Source organism: Rattus norvegicus, chromosome 9 (genome assembly GCF_021556685.1).
Source record: "Rattus norvegicus strain SHRSP/BbbUtx chromosome 9, alternate assembly SHRSP_T2T, whole genome shotgun sequence".
In the NCBI taxonomy this organism is placed as follows: domain Eukaryota; kingdom Metazoa; phylum Chordata; class Mammalia; order Rodentia; family Muridae; genus Rattus; species Rattus norvegicus.
This window is the reverse complement of record NC_141542.1, coordinates 18,302,248-18,320,692: the sequence shown is the minus strand read 5'-3', so window position 1 is coordinate 18,320,692 and position 18,445 is coordinate 18,302,248. Positions and strand designations below refer to the sequence as shown.

The 18,445-nt window shown below is 44.1% G+C and overlaps 1 protein-coding gene across 3 annotated transcripts; it reads left to right on the top strand.

Moving 5' to 3' along the window:
• The first annotated feature begins 3,273 nt into the window (after positions 1 to 3,273).
• Positions 3,274 to 18,219, top strand: LOC148003382 (disks large homolog 5-like). Of its 3 annotated transcripts, XM_087568548.1 has the most exons (5): positions 3,580 to 3,728; positions 6,774 to 7,007; positions 12,694 to 12,825; positions 13,495 to 13,678; positions 17,428 to 18,219. In XM_087568548.1, the coding sequence occupies exons 2-5, from the start codon at positions 6,943 to 6,945 to the stop codon at positions 17,431 to 17,433; spliced, it is 387 nt and encodes a 128-aa protein (XP_087424674.1). In that variant the 5' UTR covers positions 3,580 to 3,728; positions 6,774 to 6,942; the 3' UTR covers positions 17,434 to 18,219. The 3 variants fall into 3 exon arrangements, with proteins under 3 accessions (XP_087424675.1, XP_087424674.1, XP_087424676.1); XM_087568549.1 differs by lacking the exon at positions 6,774 to 7,007 and having other exon boundaries at positions 3,274 to 3,728; XM_087568550.1 differs by lacking the exons at positions 3,580 to 3,728; positions 6,774 to 7,007 and adding an exon at positions 10,886 to 12,451 and having other exon boundaries at positions 12,491 to 12,825.
• The last annotated feature ends 226 nt before the right edge of the window (positions 18,220 to 18,445 follow it).

The window sequence follows — 18,445 nt, the reverse complement described above, 5'->3', positions numbered from 1 at the left end:
ATTATGACTATTGCAGAAGAGTAAAGGATTCACAGTTTGCTTTTGGTGAAGGTGAGCTCCCCAAGAGGCTATCAATGCCAACGTTTTCCCAAGTCACCTTCTAGGAGGTCAACTGACTCCTAGGTGAGTCTTTGGTTACACTGCTTCAGTTTTCTGTGGCTACACTGTCCAAATGGCAACCACTGGTCACACATGGCTATTTGAGATGAACTAAACTTAGACCTAAAATCTGCCTCTTTAGTCACAGCAGGCAAACCAGGAGGCAAACAGCCAGCCAGAATACATACCCAGAAACACTGCAGATATAGAATATTTCTATCATCTAGAAATTTCTCATGGACAGCAGTGGTCTAGGTTCTTGGTGTCTGGTTTTTCCTTCAGGGAGAATTACTTGCTGTACTAATATCCAAAGGTTTATTTTTAAAGCGACTTTAACAAAATATGACTTACTCATCCCCAAATTAATCCAGTTTAAGTCTACAGTGCAATGGTTCCCCATAAATCTACCCGAGTTTATCGCTACACCACAGAACAAAAGAACGAGAGTGTATGCAGTTATGTAAAATGGTATGCAACAGTATTGACCACTGCATAACTATACTGCACTACTTTTGAATTCTTCAAAATTCAGGTCTTTTATTGATAGTTGTACAAAAATACATTATCCTAGAGTTGAGACAATATTATACAGTATTTCATCTGGGCTTTATATTTCATTGAGATTTTAATATTTTTGCCTCTTTTGCTAGTATCGTTAGATTCTTTATAAGAGTTTTACTTTGTGGAGTTTTTTTTTTTTTTTTTTTTGCCAATCTGGTCAGTATTTGATGCCATTTCAATGTTCTCAGGATTTTGAGGAAAATAATACCACAATGATAAAGTGATATTCATTTTCTTGAGCCATTTACACATGTATATACACACATATGGGAAGTTATGTATACATATTTCTATGCTATACTGTGTAGAATACAATTCTATTATACGTCAACATATACAGTTTACTCAATATGATTTCTGTGAATGTTATCACTCATGGGGAAATATTAAGAGACTGAATAAACATGTACAATATTTGCAGAATGCACATAAAATTGAAGATGGTATATAAGCAAAAATGTGAAGTATATCACTTACAGTTTTCATATCGAATGTACTTTAAAATTTTAATAGATTAAAAAAATTTAAATCATCTTTACCCAATTTCATGTTTTTTTTCACAATGTATCTCCTGGATGATTTGAATTATATATGCTGCTCAAGATCCTTTTAACAACAGTAACCTAATGCCTTAAATGTGTTTCTGATATTTCTATTCACTTGATCACTGTTTAATAATTGTACCAAGTTGATAGCTGTAAGTTTTTATCATTTTAAGAATGTAAATTTCATGTGTGTGTATACACTTTTGATCCTAACTCTTTGGAGGCATAGGCGGGTGGATCTCTTTTTGTGGTCAACCTGGTCTACATAGGAAAACCCCATCTTAAAAAAGCAATTAATAGGGGGTTGGGGGATTTAGCTCAGTGGTAGAGCACTTGCCTAGGAAGCACAAGGCCCTGGGTTCAATTCCCAGCTCTGAAAAAAAGAACCAAAAAAAATCAATCAATAAATAAGCAAATAAATAAAAAGAATTTAAAACACTTGAAATTAAGATGAACATAATCACATCTTTAATAACAATTGATTTTTTTATTGCAGATAATTCATATAATCCATTTACAAAATGCTATATAGTGTCATATGGGAACACAATTTCATCATAAAATAAACCTGCTTTTCTCTTTTCATTGGTTGCTCTTAGTTAACATTTTCATACACATATATAATTTATTCTGATTATTCTCTCCACCACATCGTCTCATCCCCTCCCCTATGACTTAAACTTATACAGTCTTCTAAATTTAGGCTTTCCAAATTTAGGATTTCTCTTTTATTTATTATAAATGTATATTCCTTTACTTTTCCATCTACATTTTAACCCATTCTGTCATTCACATTATCTCAGTGCTTGGTAGGAGACATTCACATTCTTCAGTAGCTTGTCATCAGTGCAGGAAATGACCTCGAGGTCTCTCTCTCTCTCTCTCTCTCTCTCTCTCTCTCTCTCTCTCTCTCTCTCCATCTCTCTCTGGCTCTGGCTCTCTGGCTCTGTCTTCCTCTCTGTCTCTCTCTGTCTCTCTGTCTCTCTCTCCATCCCCTCCCCAATTGTTTTGTTTTCTAATACAAGGTCTCACACTTTAGTCTAGCCTTGAACTCAAGGCAATCCACCTACCTCAGCCTTGTGAGTGTTGGGATTGCAGGTATACACCATCTTGCCCAGTGAATTTTGTGACTCTCGTACATCCCTTTACTATTTCTGAGTTATTTTTAATATTGCTGTGACCCTTTTCTAGCTTCAAGATGTAGATACATTAACTGATTAGAAGGTTTTATTTTTAAATATTTATTTATTTATGTACATGAGCACTCTGTTTGCGAGTGTGCCTGCATCTCAGAAGAGAACTTCAGACAGAAGAGGGCATTGGATCCCACTACAGATAGTTGTTGGTCACAATGTGGTTGCTGGGAATTGAACTTGGGAGCACTGGAGAAGCAGTGCTCTTAAGCACCAAGCCATCTCTCCAGCCTGATAAAAAAGATTTTAAATTTCATTCTTTTTGTGTTTGTTTACCATCTTTCTTCTTGAGAACACTGTGATGGAATGTCCAAATGGTAATTGGTGGCGGTTGGTAGAAGGAGCCATATGTGTGATGCTGCCATATGTGTGAGGGGCTGGCAACAAGGTGCAGACACAAGACCATGGCCCCGTGCCCTGAGGCTCCCCTGCTGGATGTGGGCTGTCAGCCCCATCCAAGATGCCTTCAGGTGAGGAAAGGTGGTGGTGGCTTGCGCCCTGCTGAGCCAGCCAAGGAGAGTGGCAACCACAATCACATTGTCCAAGCCAGGAGCCTGGGGCAGCGCGAAGCTCCGGAGGCAATGGCCACGGGTAGGTCACGGTGGTCCTGGGGACCACAAAAGCCGCCCTGGGCCTCCGCAGAGCCCTGAGGGGGGACTGAAGAGCCTGGGCGGAGCCCGGAGCTCCACACCACACGCCTCGCCATGCCCCGCCTCCAGATGTTGCCTGAACCGCGGAGTGGGCACACGTGTCCTTCCCACCCCGCCGCTCGACCGCACCCGAGCCCGGCCTCAGGGCACGCGGAGCTGGTAGGTGAGCGCCTAAAGTGAGGGGACCGGGCGCGCACGTTATATTTGGCGCCCGCAGCAGCGCGTGTGCCTGGGCGAGTTTTCCTTCCGCGGGTGCCGGCAGCCGGGGCGCCGCCGCCCAAGCTGACTCCTCTCTCTCCCTCTCCGACCCCGGCAGGGCCCAGAGGTGATTCTGCCTGCACGATGTCCTCCTTCCTGGAGGCGAGCTCTTCGCAGGCGGCACATCGCGAACAAAAAGAGAAAGAAGAAAAGAAAAGAAAAAGCAGAAGAAGCGGCCAGGGAAGGGGGCGGTAACGGCGTTGGGGATCACACCGGCCACCAGAGGGCGGGCTATGACAGCGGCGGGGTTTCCAATGGAGACTGCAGCCTGGCAGTGTCCAGGGAGGAAGCCCAGGCAAGCCCTGGCAGGGGACCTCGAGGCGTGGAGCTCGCGCGGACCCCTAGCCCGACCTCCGGTCTGGTCCCCAGGGACAGCAAGCAGCAAGCAGGGCCGGTTGCACCACCAGAGCAGCAGACACAAGGTAGGTAGGAGACCCGCGTCCCTCCTTAGCCCCCCCCCCCCCCCCCCCAGTTCCCCTGTCCTGGGAAAGCAGTGCAGAAGGAGACAATGCAAAGTGAGCCCATTGGGTAGGGGAAGGGAGGGTTCAGGGATGTATGGAGAGCTGAAGCAGGGATTGGAAAGCCTATGGCATTGGGAAAGAATGGAGAGGTAATAGGAGTGTGCATGAGAGCTGTGCTCTGACATCCCCAGAGCAACTTGGGGCTGTCACCTCTCTCCAGATTGACTTAGAATTAAATGGCCTGTACCTGCCAGGGCAGGACAGGCTTTTCAGAGGCAGCTTAGCCTGGTGGCACACTCCCTGTAATGTTTCTATTGTATGTTAAAGGACGGGGATCATGGGAATATATTTTCTTAAAACCTCAGGCAATGAATGTATCATTTAATAGATTTCTTCTGATCTACTTTGTAATTGGTTGCCCCTTGCAAGAGATTGTATTTGGAGGATGTAAAATACCCTCCTTCAATTACTCGGAGAAAGGAAACATAAACAGAGATTTCCTCTTTTTTAGCCTCCAAAGCTCTGAGAGATTACAGTTCTGCATGATTTAATTCTTTCCTACCTGCTATGAGCAGGCCTCCAGACCAGCAAGTTCCTTTGGAATGGTTTTGCTTGTTTTTGTTTATTTTCCATGGTGCTGATTAGACAGCCATGAATTGTTTTGTGAATTTTAAATTTCAAGAGGTGGCACCCAGAGTTGATGGTGGTTTCCTTCAAACATTGCAGTGTAGTTGCAGCATAAAAAAATACTTCTTGTGACAAGAAGTGGAAAAAGAAAGTTGATAAGCTAAGAAAAGTAGAGCCTTGAACCAGATCAACCATTTGGCTTCCTCAAATATGGAGCAAGCATGGAATGTGGCTTTTTCAGAATCGAGGGGGTTTTTAGGATTGGGCAGTGAATGCTGTCTGGTGCTAACCTGTCCCTTTTGTGGCTGACAACCCTTAGGAACAGGTAAGAATGTGCCAACAACACAGAGTTGGCAGTGGTGGTATTTGAACTCAGAAGTGCTCAGGAACTGTGAAAGTTTCTCTGTTATCACCCTGGAGACATCTAGTGAAATAGACCACTGTGATGCTGTGTAAGAGGCCATTGTGAGGCTGGAGAGATGGCTCAGTGGGTAAGAGCACCAAGTGTTCTTTCAGAGGTCTTGAGTTCAAATGCCAGCAATCACGTGGTGGCTCACAACCATCTGTAAGGAGTACTGATGCCCTCTTCTGGTGTGTCTGAAGACAGCTGCATGGTCTCACATATAAATAAATAAATCTTACAAAAGATTGTCATTTACTGCAGTTTCTATGTACAGAGGGCACAGTTGAAGGGCTTAAAGATCAAGTACATTGCCTGTCTTTAAAGATCAAGTGTATCACCTAACTTTTAAACCATGAAATGTAGTGTCTTTTTTGCTGCTTCTGTACCTTTTAGTGATGTATCTTTTCTCCTATTACGTCGTTTGTTTCCATGATAGTTGTTTTCAAGTGTATGTGATTATTGATCCTATTTGCAGAGCTATTCAATATTTCTGTTTTCATTGGTTAAATGTTTGTGGCGAATTTCCATTGTGATATCAGTAAAATGTATGTGAAAATTTTAGAGAATAGACCGGTTTGGGTAATTATAATAACCTTTCCCCTCAAGTGGTGGCCTGTTTACACATTTAAAAGACTGGAATTTATTACCATCCATAGCAGTATTGATAGGGAAGCACAAAGGACAGCGACAACGTTGTTCCCTTTGACAGTTGTGGGAGCCAAGAAAGAAGTGTGAGTTGCCTATTTGTGACTTACAAAATCAAGACTGAGTATCATTACTGTAGAGCCCATGGAAAAAATGATGAAGTTTTCAGAAATCACCAGTTAAAGAAATGGTGGTATTGCTTATATTGAATTCTGAGTTTCAAAATTATGGTTCAGTTTTCTTTATTGCTTAATTAAGCTTTTTATTGAGTTTTTGATTTGCCATTACACCCTTAGATGCACAGTGCTAGGATCGTAGTGTAGAACTAGAGTTTCATAAAGGTTACTCATTGTCAGAGCCCGAATGTGCAGAACTAGAGTTTCATAAAGGTTGCTCATTGTCAGAGTCCGGATGTGCAGGGCCGGATGTGCCTGAGAGAGAGCCAGAGATAGGACTTGCCAAACCAGCTATCAGCCCCAAGGACACTGACCATCCTTCCTTCCCCAAGGACACCCTCCCCTTCCTTCACCCCCCTGAGTGAGATGAGCCACCCTACCTGCCTGCTGAGCTGCTAGATAACACATACTCCTTGCTGATGTCATTTCTCGCCAAAAGTAACTGTGCACCATTTGAATTGACCAATCATGTGTAACCTTGCGAATGCCCCTAACCTCCCCTATATAAACCCCCGAGTTTGGAAGCTTGGGGTCGATTTCTCTGTCTCCTGTGTGAGATACGTGTCGACCCGGGATCCCGCTAAGACCTGGGATCTCGTTAATAAAGCTACCTCTTGCTGTTACATCAAGAATGGCTTCTCGTGATTCCTGGGGGCGCCCCACCCGCGATCGGAGCGAGAGACGCAGTTCCCCGTTTTGGGGTATGCTCTTTCATTTGGGGGCTCGTCTGGGATCGGAGCGTGACCCCCTGGAATCCCAAATGCCACTTGGAGGTACGTTGGTGTGAGTGTTGAAAGCGGCCGCTGTGTATGTGTATGTATGTGTGTGTGTGTACGTTGTGCTTCTCGTACTGTGTATTGTGCCATGGTCTATGGTTTAAGTTGGGTATGCTCGGGTGGAAGGGCTTCCCATCCGGAATTTGAGTGCACCCCGTTTTCGAGTACATCTGGGCAGATGGGTTTCCTGCCCCGTATTTGAGTGCACTCGGGCGGAAGGGTTTCCTGCCCGGGACAGACAGTACACTTGGGCAGATGGGTTCCCTGCCCCGTATTTGAGTGTACTTGAGCGGAAGGGTTTCCCGCTCCAGACAGGCGCCTGTGAGTAGAAGGGTTTCCTACTCCGAATAGTCTTTTTCTTTCTTTTTTTCCTTTTTAGAAAGCGCACCGGGGGACGCCCCAATCGCGCAGGCTCTGGGACGCGTGAGAGACGTTCCGAGAGGCAGCCTTTGTTGGGTCCTGGATCTGGGACTCGTGAGAGACGTTCCACGAGCCGAATTTTGTCGGGAGGACCCAGCAACGGACAGTCAAAAAGATCTGACTGTGACATGACTTCGGAGGTCGCGTTCGGCTGCCTATTTGAGTATAGGCACGGACAAATGTGCTTAGATGTGTTAGTGTCTGTTGTCTGTATTCTATTCCTGTGTTTGGTATCCCAGAAGCAGCTAAGGTTAAGCTGCAGTTTGGGCCAGGTACTGAAGGTACCAGGCATCTGTGGAAATTGGTTATAGGATGCTTTGTCTTGGTCTTGTTTGTCTGGATTGCTTTCTGTGGTATTGTAAAATAGTGTTTTATCTGTGCTTGTGCTTGCAGCCAGCGGTGATGAGTTGGGGAAGATTTAAATTTTGCCTGGGAGTAAGGAATCTTAAAGGCGGAGTTTCAGCCGGTTTGACACTTAGTGCATAGCTGTCTAAAAGATCAGAAATGCTGTCAACAGGCAATAAAAAAAAAAAAAGGGACAGGCTGTGTTAGAAATGCTACAGGAAGAATGATGTAAAAAGGCTGAGAGCTAGGTGGGGCTATAAGGTAAACAAAAACAAGAAAGGAATTTCTGACATTTGCTCACAGAAGGAGAGCGCTCATTAAGAGAAGTTCTTTAGGGAAGCCTGCCTTATCTGCAGGCCTTATTCCAAGGGAGGAGTCAGTCTCCAGCACTAAATTAATTTTCTCGCTGGTCATCATTAACATGAAGAGTGCCTTTGGTCCTATCCCCACAGCAGCCAGTTCCTGCCCCTATGGTTAAAATGCCCCAGGTTGGGGGACAAAAAAAGAGCCCCTAAAATAGTTTCAAAGAATATTCAACAAGCTGTAAAGAACTTTGTTTTGTTTTGCCAGTCAAGATTTAGAAGTCAGGCTTTGGCGGTGGCCAAGGTCAGGATTAATGTTTTCTTTTCCAAGGGCCTTTAAACCCAGTGAGATAGTTTGGTAAAGGGCTACTACTGAGGTCCTGATAGCCCCAGGTGAACTGGTTATGATTCTTTTGTCAGCCACCTGGCATCTAGCAACCAGGTTCTAACCATTTCTCCATCCTTTTGTTATTAGTTGTTACTAAAAGCCTAGTGTCATTTGGAGGCTGGTTCTCTTGAGAGGCAAAGCCACGGAGCTGACACTGAAGAGAGATAAATGCTGTTTGCCCTCTTCACAAGATTCTCTTGTTTTCTCACCATCCCATTTGAGATGCTTGATAGTAACTGTTACAGGTTTTCTTTACCACTGAGGAAAGACAGAATCCTACTGGAGGCCAGAAAAAAGGTTCCAACACGGATAGAAGGCCCTCACTTCTGCCTGCTCTCTTCAGACGCCTGAAGGTAGGGAGTGCCAGGTCTGCCGCCAGGCTCCAAGGGTGGGTCTCTGAGGGGCCGGAAAATGCCCCACCAATCTGGCTAAGATAAGGAAAGGATATGAAGAGAAAGTTACAGAAATTTGAAGGGTTAAGCTAAGTCACTGAGAGAGTTATTGTAAGTTGCAGAGAAAATAAGTTGATGCGTGGTTCAGGGTCTGTGCAGAAAAGTGGACAGCACCTAATAGCTGTAGAAGAAGATGCAGAGAGACTGAAAAGAAAGAAAGAAAGAATGAAAGAGGTAAAAAGAGCAGGAAGCTAGGGAAGAAAAGAGACAAAAAAGAAGAGGAAATTAGAGAGCTAAAGAGAGATAAAAGATGAAAGAGGAACATATACTGGCCACAGTAGTTAGGGAACCTAGGAAGATAGTACCTGGCAACAGAAGAGAATTCCTGGCTAAAGATCAGTGTGCCTAATGCAAAGAAAAAAGGACACTGGGTCAGGGACTGCCCAAGAAGAACAAGAGGGGCCACTGGAGAGCCTCTTGGTCCTAGAGTGCTGGCTATGTACATAGATAGAAGGGAAGTGTGGATACAGGGACCCAATGCTCTGTGCTCCTATGCCCCCCAGTGGGCCAATATCCAAAGACCTTGAGTGCAAGGGGCTACTGGCAACGAACAATACTTATGGACTGCCCGAAGAACAGTGGACCTTGGCGTGGGCCGGGTAACCCACCCACTAATTCATGGTCATCCCTGACTGCCCCTATCCCTTGCTCATGAGAAAATTGCTCTCCAAAATGGCTTGCGTGGGCTGAAATGGCTGGGTGAGGCCATGTGTATGCATATCTACAGACTGTGTATGTGGAGCTTAAGACCTGTCTCAGTGCACCAGTACCTGATGCTGGGAGATGTGTGACTTAGTCCTGTTCTGCCTGAACACATCATTCCTGCCAGCCGGGCACTAACAATTATCACCCAATCCAGGACTTAAACTGTGATAGAGTGGCTGATGTTTTGCCTTTGAATAGAACGTCCCAAAAGATGGGACCACTGGTCAGCTGCCATGGACTAGATTCTCCACCGGTTGGGGACAATCTGGTCACCTTGCTGCCCAATCTGGACCTGGAGCCACCACAGCACAAGTGTCAAGCACTGGCAGAAGCCCATGGGTGGAGGAAAGACCTCTGCGACTGGTTGATTGACCCCTGCTGAAGGCCGAGGCTACCTTGTCTACAGACGGGAACATGAAGGTCAGAGATAAGTGGGTGCTGCCGTGGTGGACAACACGAGGTCATCTGGGATGGCTGAACCTCAACCCTCCAGTACATCAGTGCCGCAGATGCCTTTACCATCTCTTGGATGCCCTGGTGAAGCCAACAACTGTGAGTACTATTCATTGCTCAGGATATCAGGAGGGAAGAGATTCAGTGGCATTGGGCAGTAACAAAGCAGATAAAGTGGCTCGGGAAATGGCTATGCAGGAGCCTATCCTGGTTGCAGGCCTGCAAGAGACAGCCACTGAGAACTAGGATCGGACTAAGGGATGGCCTCACTTAGAAAAGGCCCAAATTGCTTAAAAGATATAGGACAATGGCACACTTGAGGGGAAAGCTATACTCCCCAGAGAACAAAGAAAAGACTCACTTTGCCAAATACAGAAATGGACTCATTTAGGAGATAAAAAGTTTATCCAAGTAGTTAAGTGTATGTAATAGACTTTAAGATTTTAGCCAGAGAGACAGTAGAAAGTATAAGGTATGTCAATAAGTGAATGCTTAGCAAGCAAACAGGGCAAAGAGACCTAGAGAGTTTAGTGAAAAGTCGAAGTGAACTTCACTGAGATAAAACCAGAAAAATATAATCACAAGTATCTCCTAGTGCTTGTAGATACTTTTTCAGGAATAGATAGAAGCTTTCCTCACCAAATGAGAGGCGGCCTCTGCAATCATCAAGAAGATACTGGAAGAAATCTTCCCCGGATTTGGAATGCCCAAGGTAATCTGGTCTGACAAAGGCCCTACTTTCGTTGCCAAGGTAAGCCAGGGTGTGGACAAGTATTTAGAGGTCAATTGGAAATTATATTGTATCTACAGACCTCAAAGTTCAGGAGAGGTAGAGTAAATAAATAAAATTTTAAAAGAGACCCTGACCAAATTAAATTAACCATGGAGACTGGCGCAGACTGGGTGACACTCCTTCCCTCTTGCTCTCTTCAGAGCAAGAAATACCCTTTCCAGATTCAGCCTTACCCCCTTTGATATGGGGCCTCAGCCCCCCCCCCCGACTGTATTAGATGATATTACTGAACCAACATGTCATAGTGCCATAGTAATAATGATTTGTGTGCCTGGCTAAAAGACCTACAGGTGATACAGAAAGAAATCTGCTCACAGCTGACAGCAGCCTATGCCCCGGAGACCCCTGAGACATCCCATCAGTTCTAGGTTGCAGCTACACTGAGCCCAGACACTCGAGCCTCGCTGGAAAGGACCGTACCTGGTGCTGCTGATCACCCTGAGAGCTGTCAATTCTCAGCCCTCACCAGCCGTGTACTAGCTGTTGGGGCTGAGAGCTGGGACCTAGAGGGAAATTCAGTCATGTTTGTCCTGGGTTCTATCAAGATAGGTGTGGGATAGGCTTGATTTCCATTACAAATGATGTAGCATTGCCTATGTTAGTACTCTTAACACTTCTTGGGACTGTGCCTCAGGGATCACAGTCTGTATAAGCTTAGAAGTTCTAAAAGCTAGTCATGACCTTGGTGGATAGGCTTGGATAGTGTCCAGGTTAGAATCCTCATAATACCAAGCTGTTATGCGAGATGAAGCTGAGTTCTCCATGAAGTTCTAGGATTAGAACTATTAACAAAAAAAGAAGTGGGGAATGTAGAACTAGAGTTTCATAAAGGTTACTCATTGTCAGAGCCCGAATGTGCAGAACTAGAGTTTCATAAAGGTTGCTCATTGTCAGAGTCCGGATGTGCAGGGCCGGATGTGCCTGAGAGAGAGCCAGAGATAGGACTTGCCAAACCAGCTATCAGCCCCAAGGACACTGACCATCCATAGCCACCCCCTCCCCTTCCTTCACCTCCCTGAGTGAGATGAGCCACCCTACCTGCCTGCTGAGCTGCTGGATAACACATACTCCTTGCTGATGTAATTTTGAGCCGAAAGTAACTGTGCACCATTTGAATTGACCAATCATGTGTAACCTCGCGAATGCCCCTAACCTCCCCTATATAAACCCCTGAGTTTGGAGGCTCGGGGTCGATTCCTCTGTCTCCTCTGTGAGATACGTGTCGACCCGGGATCCCGCTTAGACCTGGGATCTCGTTAATAAAGCTACCTCTTGCTGTTACATCAAGAATGGCTTCTCGTGATTCCTGGGGGCGCCCCACCCCGCGATCGGAGCGAGAGACGCAGTTCCCCGTTTTGGGGTACGCTTTTTCAGTAGTAGGTGCTCAATAAATCTCTGACCATCGGGGCAGAGGAATGATAAGAAAGTATGTATTTTCTGTAAGTTCTGTCAGTTTCGGGAACAGATGGTTTTAGGCTTACCAGTCATAGTCTGGTATCTTGTCCCACACAAGACAACTTGACAGAACCCCCTTTCTGACCATTATGTTCACCTTATTTTTCTCCTAATCATTCTTGAATATCATGGAAGTAATGTGGAAAATTGATAGTACCTGCAGTATAGCAAAAAAGGCAACTCTAGAGAGGTAAGCAGTTATGTTTCTCCATGAGCTGATGTCTTAAAACATCTAGATTTTAGGAATTTGGTGTTGTGTTTTCCAAAGATACATCTTACAACATACAGATAACATTGTAATGGAATAAAGGAATCTTTTGATTTAGCACCAAATTCCATAAAGCAATGACTACTGCACAGCTCTCTTGGCCATATGAATTACAGAAATTATATTTCACTTTTCTAAAGAAATAACGAAAGTACTTAAGGTTGAAAAAAGCCCATTGTAAAAGGTCCCTGTGGTGTTTCTCTTTGGTTTCTTGTGCTCTTTCTAGAGAATGACTTTAAGAAGTCAGGGCGGTCAGGTGATCAGTGTGGTCAGGCAGTCATGAGCAGATGGTTAAGCAATGTGCTAGGGCCCCATAGGCCAGTGAGCCCAGCTGAAGAGGACAGGCTAGCCAGTGAGCCTGACTGAAGAGCAGAGGTTAGCCAGTGAGCCTGACTGAAGAGCAGAGGCTAGCCAGTGAGCCTGACTGAAGAGCAGAGGCTAGCCAGTGAGCCTGACTGAAGAGCAGAGGCTAGCCAGTGAGCCTGACTGAAGGCTGAAGAGCAGAGGCTAGCCAGTGAGCCTGACTGAAGAGCAGTGATTTTAACCTTTATTTCTCACTGTTGGGTTTTGGTCTGGTTTTTGACTTTGCCAATTTCTTCCCTTCCACCATTCCTTGAATTTGAACTTTTTTATTATATATTTTTTATTTACATTTCTCCTAATTCTGAAATCGTGAGTTCAAAACATTATTTGTTCCTTTGGCCATGACCTAATCCAGGCTGGATGTCGAATTGCCAGTACTTCAATCCGAACATGAGATGAGAATGATGGCTATGCAAATGATGACCAACTCAATAAGTGATGCCATGGAGAGGTACAAGGAGCTCATACAAGTGAACAGTTCCTACCGGTGAGTCGCTGACAGAGATGAGAACCCAGCACTAGGCAGGGAATGCTTCTGTCCTGTATGACTTTGAACAAAAGTCAGGGCTCTGGTTCCATGGTGTCTGACTCTTAACAAGAAGCCTGCCTCCTGGCAAGGGTCTTAGATTTGTAGCTCTTGGACTCAGTTGTCCTACATGTGAAGGGTGTAGAAGACCCTCCAATTGTTATTTTCCCCATTAAGGATCCTCTAGATAGAAAAGGTTTGCACCATGATGGGAATATCAATCAACTCTGAATCTCTAGGACTCTGACAGGAGATTTAAAGATCTGTGATCCATGAGAAACACATGGAAAGACTGTATAGCTATTGGGTCTTCTATCGTCCCTCAGAGGGGATTTGACCTCTACTTGCAGATGGTTTCAGGATACTATGGACATATGAGCTCCCTTATGGACCATTTCTTCTACCTTGATTTATATAAACCGTCTTAGTGTCAGGATTTTCAGAAGTACTTTCATTCACAGGGAATGTGTCCTCTGGATTTGACCTCCTCTAATTGGTGCTAACTTGTATAGTGTGGCTCCATTCTGGGGACTTCTGGGGATGAGGACCCTTAAAGGGATGATTGTACTTGCAAGAGTGACAGGCAAATAGAAGCTGGCAGGGATTTACCATTTTTTGTTTGTGTTTCAGCATGAGGCACTCCCAGCTCCTGCGTGAACAAGCTCAATTGAAGAACAATATACAGATTTTGCTGAATGAGACGAGAAAACTGCTGGTGGAGCAGACTGAACTGCCAGCATCCTCTGTGGAGGCAAAGAGGCTCTGTGAAGAGGCCGGAATGAACATCTGTGACCCCAGTGCCAAGCAACAGCAGGTAGGGTTAGGACTCAGGGTCAGGCTGTCCTCATGTCTTACCATAAACATAGACAACCAATGTAGCTGTCTATTGAGGGATCTATGTCTTGACCTAGGTCTCATCCAAGTGTTCATTTATGTGATGGTTTACAAGGCTTTCTGTGGAGATAGCCCCTTTCAAGAAACTGCGTGTTTGGAAAGCAAATGCTCCTGCTCTTCGAGAATCTGCAGTTTATTAAGGGAGATAGGTTGATCACACATCACAGCACTACATGCCATATGTGTGGAGGGTGGTATGTGGGAGCCCCTCTTTAGACTAGAGCAGGGCTTTGAGGGATGAAGCAAAAGCCCAGAGCCCATTTTCTTTGCAGGGGTCTTGTGAGATTCCAGGAACTAAATAGTTTAGAAGGAGGAGAGCCTGGTGGAAATGCCAAAGAAATGGTTGTCATTGTCATCTTTTGGTGGATTTGTTCTTTCTCCACCATTTTCCCTGTATATCAAGACCATCTCTTCATGCTTCCTAAATCATGGTACCTGACAGAGAATGAGTAGCAGCATGTCAGTCCTGTTTTGTTCGAGTGTTGCTGGAGAGTTCATATCTTGACCTTATACTCTGTAGATGCTTTGAAAAGCAGGGATGTGGAAAGGTGTTCTCAAAACCTGACAATTGGCATGAGAGATTTGAGACTTCAAGAACAGAGTTATCTACCCCCATTCTCATCAAGAAGAGTGCTATCTAGGCCTTTTTGTTCCTCTCAGGAAAAATGGCTGAGTAGTGATTCTCTCTTAAAATACCTGCTTTGAATAGTCTATATTATGTTGTTCCTCCAGTATGATGGGATCTTCATTGTTTTCTGCCGACTTGCGATTTTTGGGGTGTGTGTGTGTGTGTGTGTGTGTGTGTGTGTGTGTGTGTTTGTGTGTGTGTGTCTGTGCTTGTTTGTGTGTGTGTCTGTATGGGTGTGTGATAGAGTATGTGTGTGTTTGTGTATGTGTGTGTGAGTGTGTATATGTGTGTATGTGTGTGTGAGTGTGTGTGAGTGTGTCTGTGAGTGTGTGTTAGGGTGTTTATATGTGACTCTGTGTGTGTGAGTGTGTGTATGTGTGTGTGTGTGTGTGTGTGTTTGTGTGTACCAGCTGTGGCTCAGCATGTTTATGCCCATGTTGTGGGTTCAATTCTGGATGATTTTCCAAGTGTTTCTAGTATGGGTTCTTTTTGTGTGTGTGTGTGTGTGTGTGTGTGTGTGTGTGTGTGTGTGTGTGTGTATGTGTGTGTGTATGTATGTGTGTGTGTGTGTGTGTGTTTCCCTGTGCATAATTGCACAGGTGAGTCTCTATTGCCCTGTTTCATGAGAAAAAGTATGTAAGAGTTCACTTTGCCTCCATGAATATCAAATATAGCACCCCAATCACTTGGAATCTCCACCTAGCTCTGTACAGCAAAAGAACCCAAAACACGTGTAAAGTTAGATTTTCAAGTGATTAGGGAAAAATGACTGGTCTGCATCGAAATCCTTTGGAGCACATCAAAGGAATGGAGTACATGGAGGTAAGGGGGGCTACTTTATAAAATCCATTGATTTATGATCCTTCTCTGTTCTTTGTGAATGGTGAAAGCCCACTGGAAGGTTGTGTCACTCCCTGTGTCTTCTCCAAGGTTGCTTTCCACATAGCCTGCAACCATTTCTTTCCAGCTACCTTGGCACACTACAGTTTCCGCTGGGAGTTTGGCTTGGATTTTATTCATTGAGAATTTGAGTTGCTTGGAGTTGTATCGTCATCCAGCAAAAGCCCCATAGCTATGCTGTGGTGCAAGAACAGGGCAGTTTCAGGAGCCCCTTTAGGTGCACAGATAATCTAAAGCGCTCCCCTATGTTATCTGTGTAGCATTCTGCAAGTGCTGTCAATCAACATCATTTTCTCTCAGTTAATTTCAGCCTTAATGGAGTAAGGAGAAATGATGAAATTCAGACGGGTCTGTTAGTGGACGATCAGAAAGGCCTGTGAGAAGCCATGTTCTTTAAGTGGAACAGAAGTGTTAGTTGACCCGGAGATCCCAGAGAAAAGAATAGGTGTGCAACTAGAGCCCATCTGGGTTGTAGTGGTCCAAGGAGGGAAACTGTATGAGAGGTTGGAGCCTTTCAATGGATTATGACTCAGTGTGAGATAATCCATGTAAGCATTTATTTATTTACTCCAAATATGTGTGACACAATCACATAATAGGTAGAAACATTGTTCATTTGGATCCTGGTTATGGAGATTTCCTATGATTCTGGGGGCATAGCTTTGGGCATGAAGTCACTCAGGGTATGCTAAAGAGAGCTCCTATTAGAAGAAGCTGCACTCTATGGGGAAAGTCTGAAACAGTGAACAAGAACAGGAGTCTAGTCCACCACCAACATATGATCATGTGCTGGGAAAGAAGACTGCTCTACACAGCCTTGGGAACTTGCTAAGCCAGATAGGTAATAGGGAAAGAACCCTGATTCTATGTCGGTTTATGGGAGGACAGCACATCACTGACTGAGCTGTCTATAGGCTATGACCACTATGTTCATAACCCACTCAACATTTGATTTTAGGCCTGCAGAGTATCCTGGGGAATCATTATATTAAGCATTAAAAGGGAAAGTAAACACTGCAATGTACTATGTTTATATTGTGTAAACACAAATGGCTTGTGTGTTTGCCAGTTTGTATTAGTGTGTCTGTGTGTCTGTGTGTGTGTTTGTGTGTGCACACTTGCATGCATGCTTCCATTGACAGTACACTCATCTGATGACCAGGATAAGGAAGGATTAGAGGTAAGAATGCAGGACATTCTCAAGCAGAAAGAACCGATCAACCAGGAAAGTGGCTTGCGAGGAACATTGTAGAAGCATTCTGATATTTTTGATATCAGGCAGGAACACAGACTGGCAGAAGCCAATTGGATTTCCTGTCCCTATATAACTATCCTTTTAGGATGGCTGACCACTGACAAGGTTTTCACCTTCAGTCACCTAAAGAACTACCCAGAGTATTGTTCTGGTACAGTTTATGTAAATTTTGTCCATGACAGGATATGTATAATCCTCAGGATTTCTTTGTATTTTGTACTTCTTTCTTCCTGTTAACTCTCTGATAAGATCTGAGGACATTTTCTCTTCTGTCGTCTCACAAATTGCATTACAATAACCACAGTCTTACAGGGGTGCTGTTATGTTTCTCCATCACCATAAACTTTACTGTTCCTTGTGTACGCTGTGAGGATTTGCATGGTGCACATTCTCAGTGATTACAGGATCTATGCAGTGAGCATGGATTTGAAGTGAGATGGCTTCTCTGTGTATTTGCAGATTCAGTGGTTACAAATTGAACCTACGCAGGTTCCTTCAGTGCTAACATAATCAGAACTTTCACCACATTTCTGGACATGTTCTCCAGAAGGAATCCACATGGTATTCTAGGTTGCTCATACCATTCTTGAACTCAGATTCAGACCCAGCTACAATGTTATTATTCAATATAATAAACCTGGACCAGTGACAAAATATGCTCATTTTCCTCTTAATCCCAGTACAGTGCATATTCCACTGTTCAAATTCTAGCAGTTTGAAAAGCTGAGATATAAATCCAAGCCCAGGTACTCTATGACACTTGGGGATGCAGGGACTGACCTCAGCTGACAGGTCATGCTGGATTGTCCAACTGAACAGAGCTGATGTAAGAGGGAGAGCTGAATTGACAACCACTCACTAAACCTTTATTCCCTTGCTCTGCTAGGTCTGAAATTCTCCAGCAGAAATTCGAACATGACACAGACCAGGACAAGATCTCCCTTGGAGAGAAGAGCTACAGGAGGAGAACTAAGTGTGCACAGCAAATACACCACTATTGTATCTCATCTGTAATGTCCATAGCAATTGTGGACTGCATTTTCCTCCTTTAGTTTAACTTCTTTGGATTGAATAGGCCTTACTTTCACCTCAGCTCTTTCCAGCAAGTGTATACTTTTGGAGGAAGTCAGAGAAGTGTTGATGCACATCAATCAAGAGCTGCTGGTCATCCAGAAAGACTGTGCACGTGTAAATTTGTACTTGTCCTGATGGGTCATCCAGAAGAGTTTCATGGAGATCAGTTCACAACATCGGATAGACTATGAAACAAAGTCTGTAATATCATTTATACTCAGTATTGGTAGGCTTTTTCCTTAATACCCCCACTCCAACAAAACAGACCTACTTCCACTTCTATTGAAAATATTATTACCATCAATAACTGCTTGTCTACTATGTCTCCAAGGCAAGCCACAGGCTATAAGCCAATTCTGCAAAACGAAGAGCAAAAGAATGCTTAGCGAAATTCCTCTATTTAAAGTATGCTTGAGTTTTGATTACTTTGGTTATTTGGTTTTCCTTCTATTCATTTGAAGTTTTGTTATTTATGTGTTGTTGTTGTTTTGTTCATTTGCTTTTCTATTTTGATAAGGATATAGACTGTATATATTGACTACCTGCATCTGGTTACTATCAAGTAAATTGGATGTATTCTGTTCAATAAAGGAGTAATCTCAAACTGTTCACTCTTAAGAACCTTCTTTATTGATCACTAATGTCAACATCTGAAGTCCCACAGCTATCAGGGAGGGATGGATCTCTGCATTCTCATGGGGACTGGGCATCAAAATTACTTCCCAGTCAGACTGAGATTCAAAGGCAGTTACACATTCACTGTTCACTGTGTTTCCAACTCTGTGAATTTCAAGTTCATCATGCATACATTACCCACTGTGTATGCTTGC

Excerpts from the sequence above, each read along its gene's own strand:
- LOC148003382 (XM_087568548.1), top strand. The coding sequence starts at position 6,943 with ATGACTTCGGAGGTCGCGTTCGGCTGCCTATTTGAGTATAGGCACGGA. Across the intron at positions 7,008-12,693 it reads GGACAAATGTGCTTAGATGT|GCTGGATGTCGAATTGCCAG; the intron begins GTTAGTGTCTGT and ends GACCTAATCCAG. Across the intron at positions 12,826-13,494 it reads CAAGTGAACAGTTCCTACCG|CATGAGGCACTCCCAGCTCC; the intron begins GTGAGTCGCTGA and ends TTTGTGTTTCAG.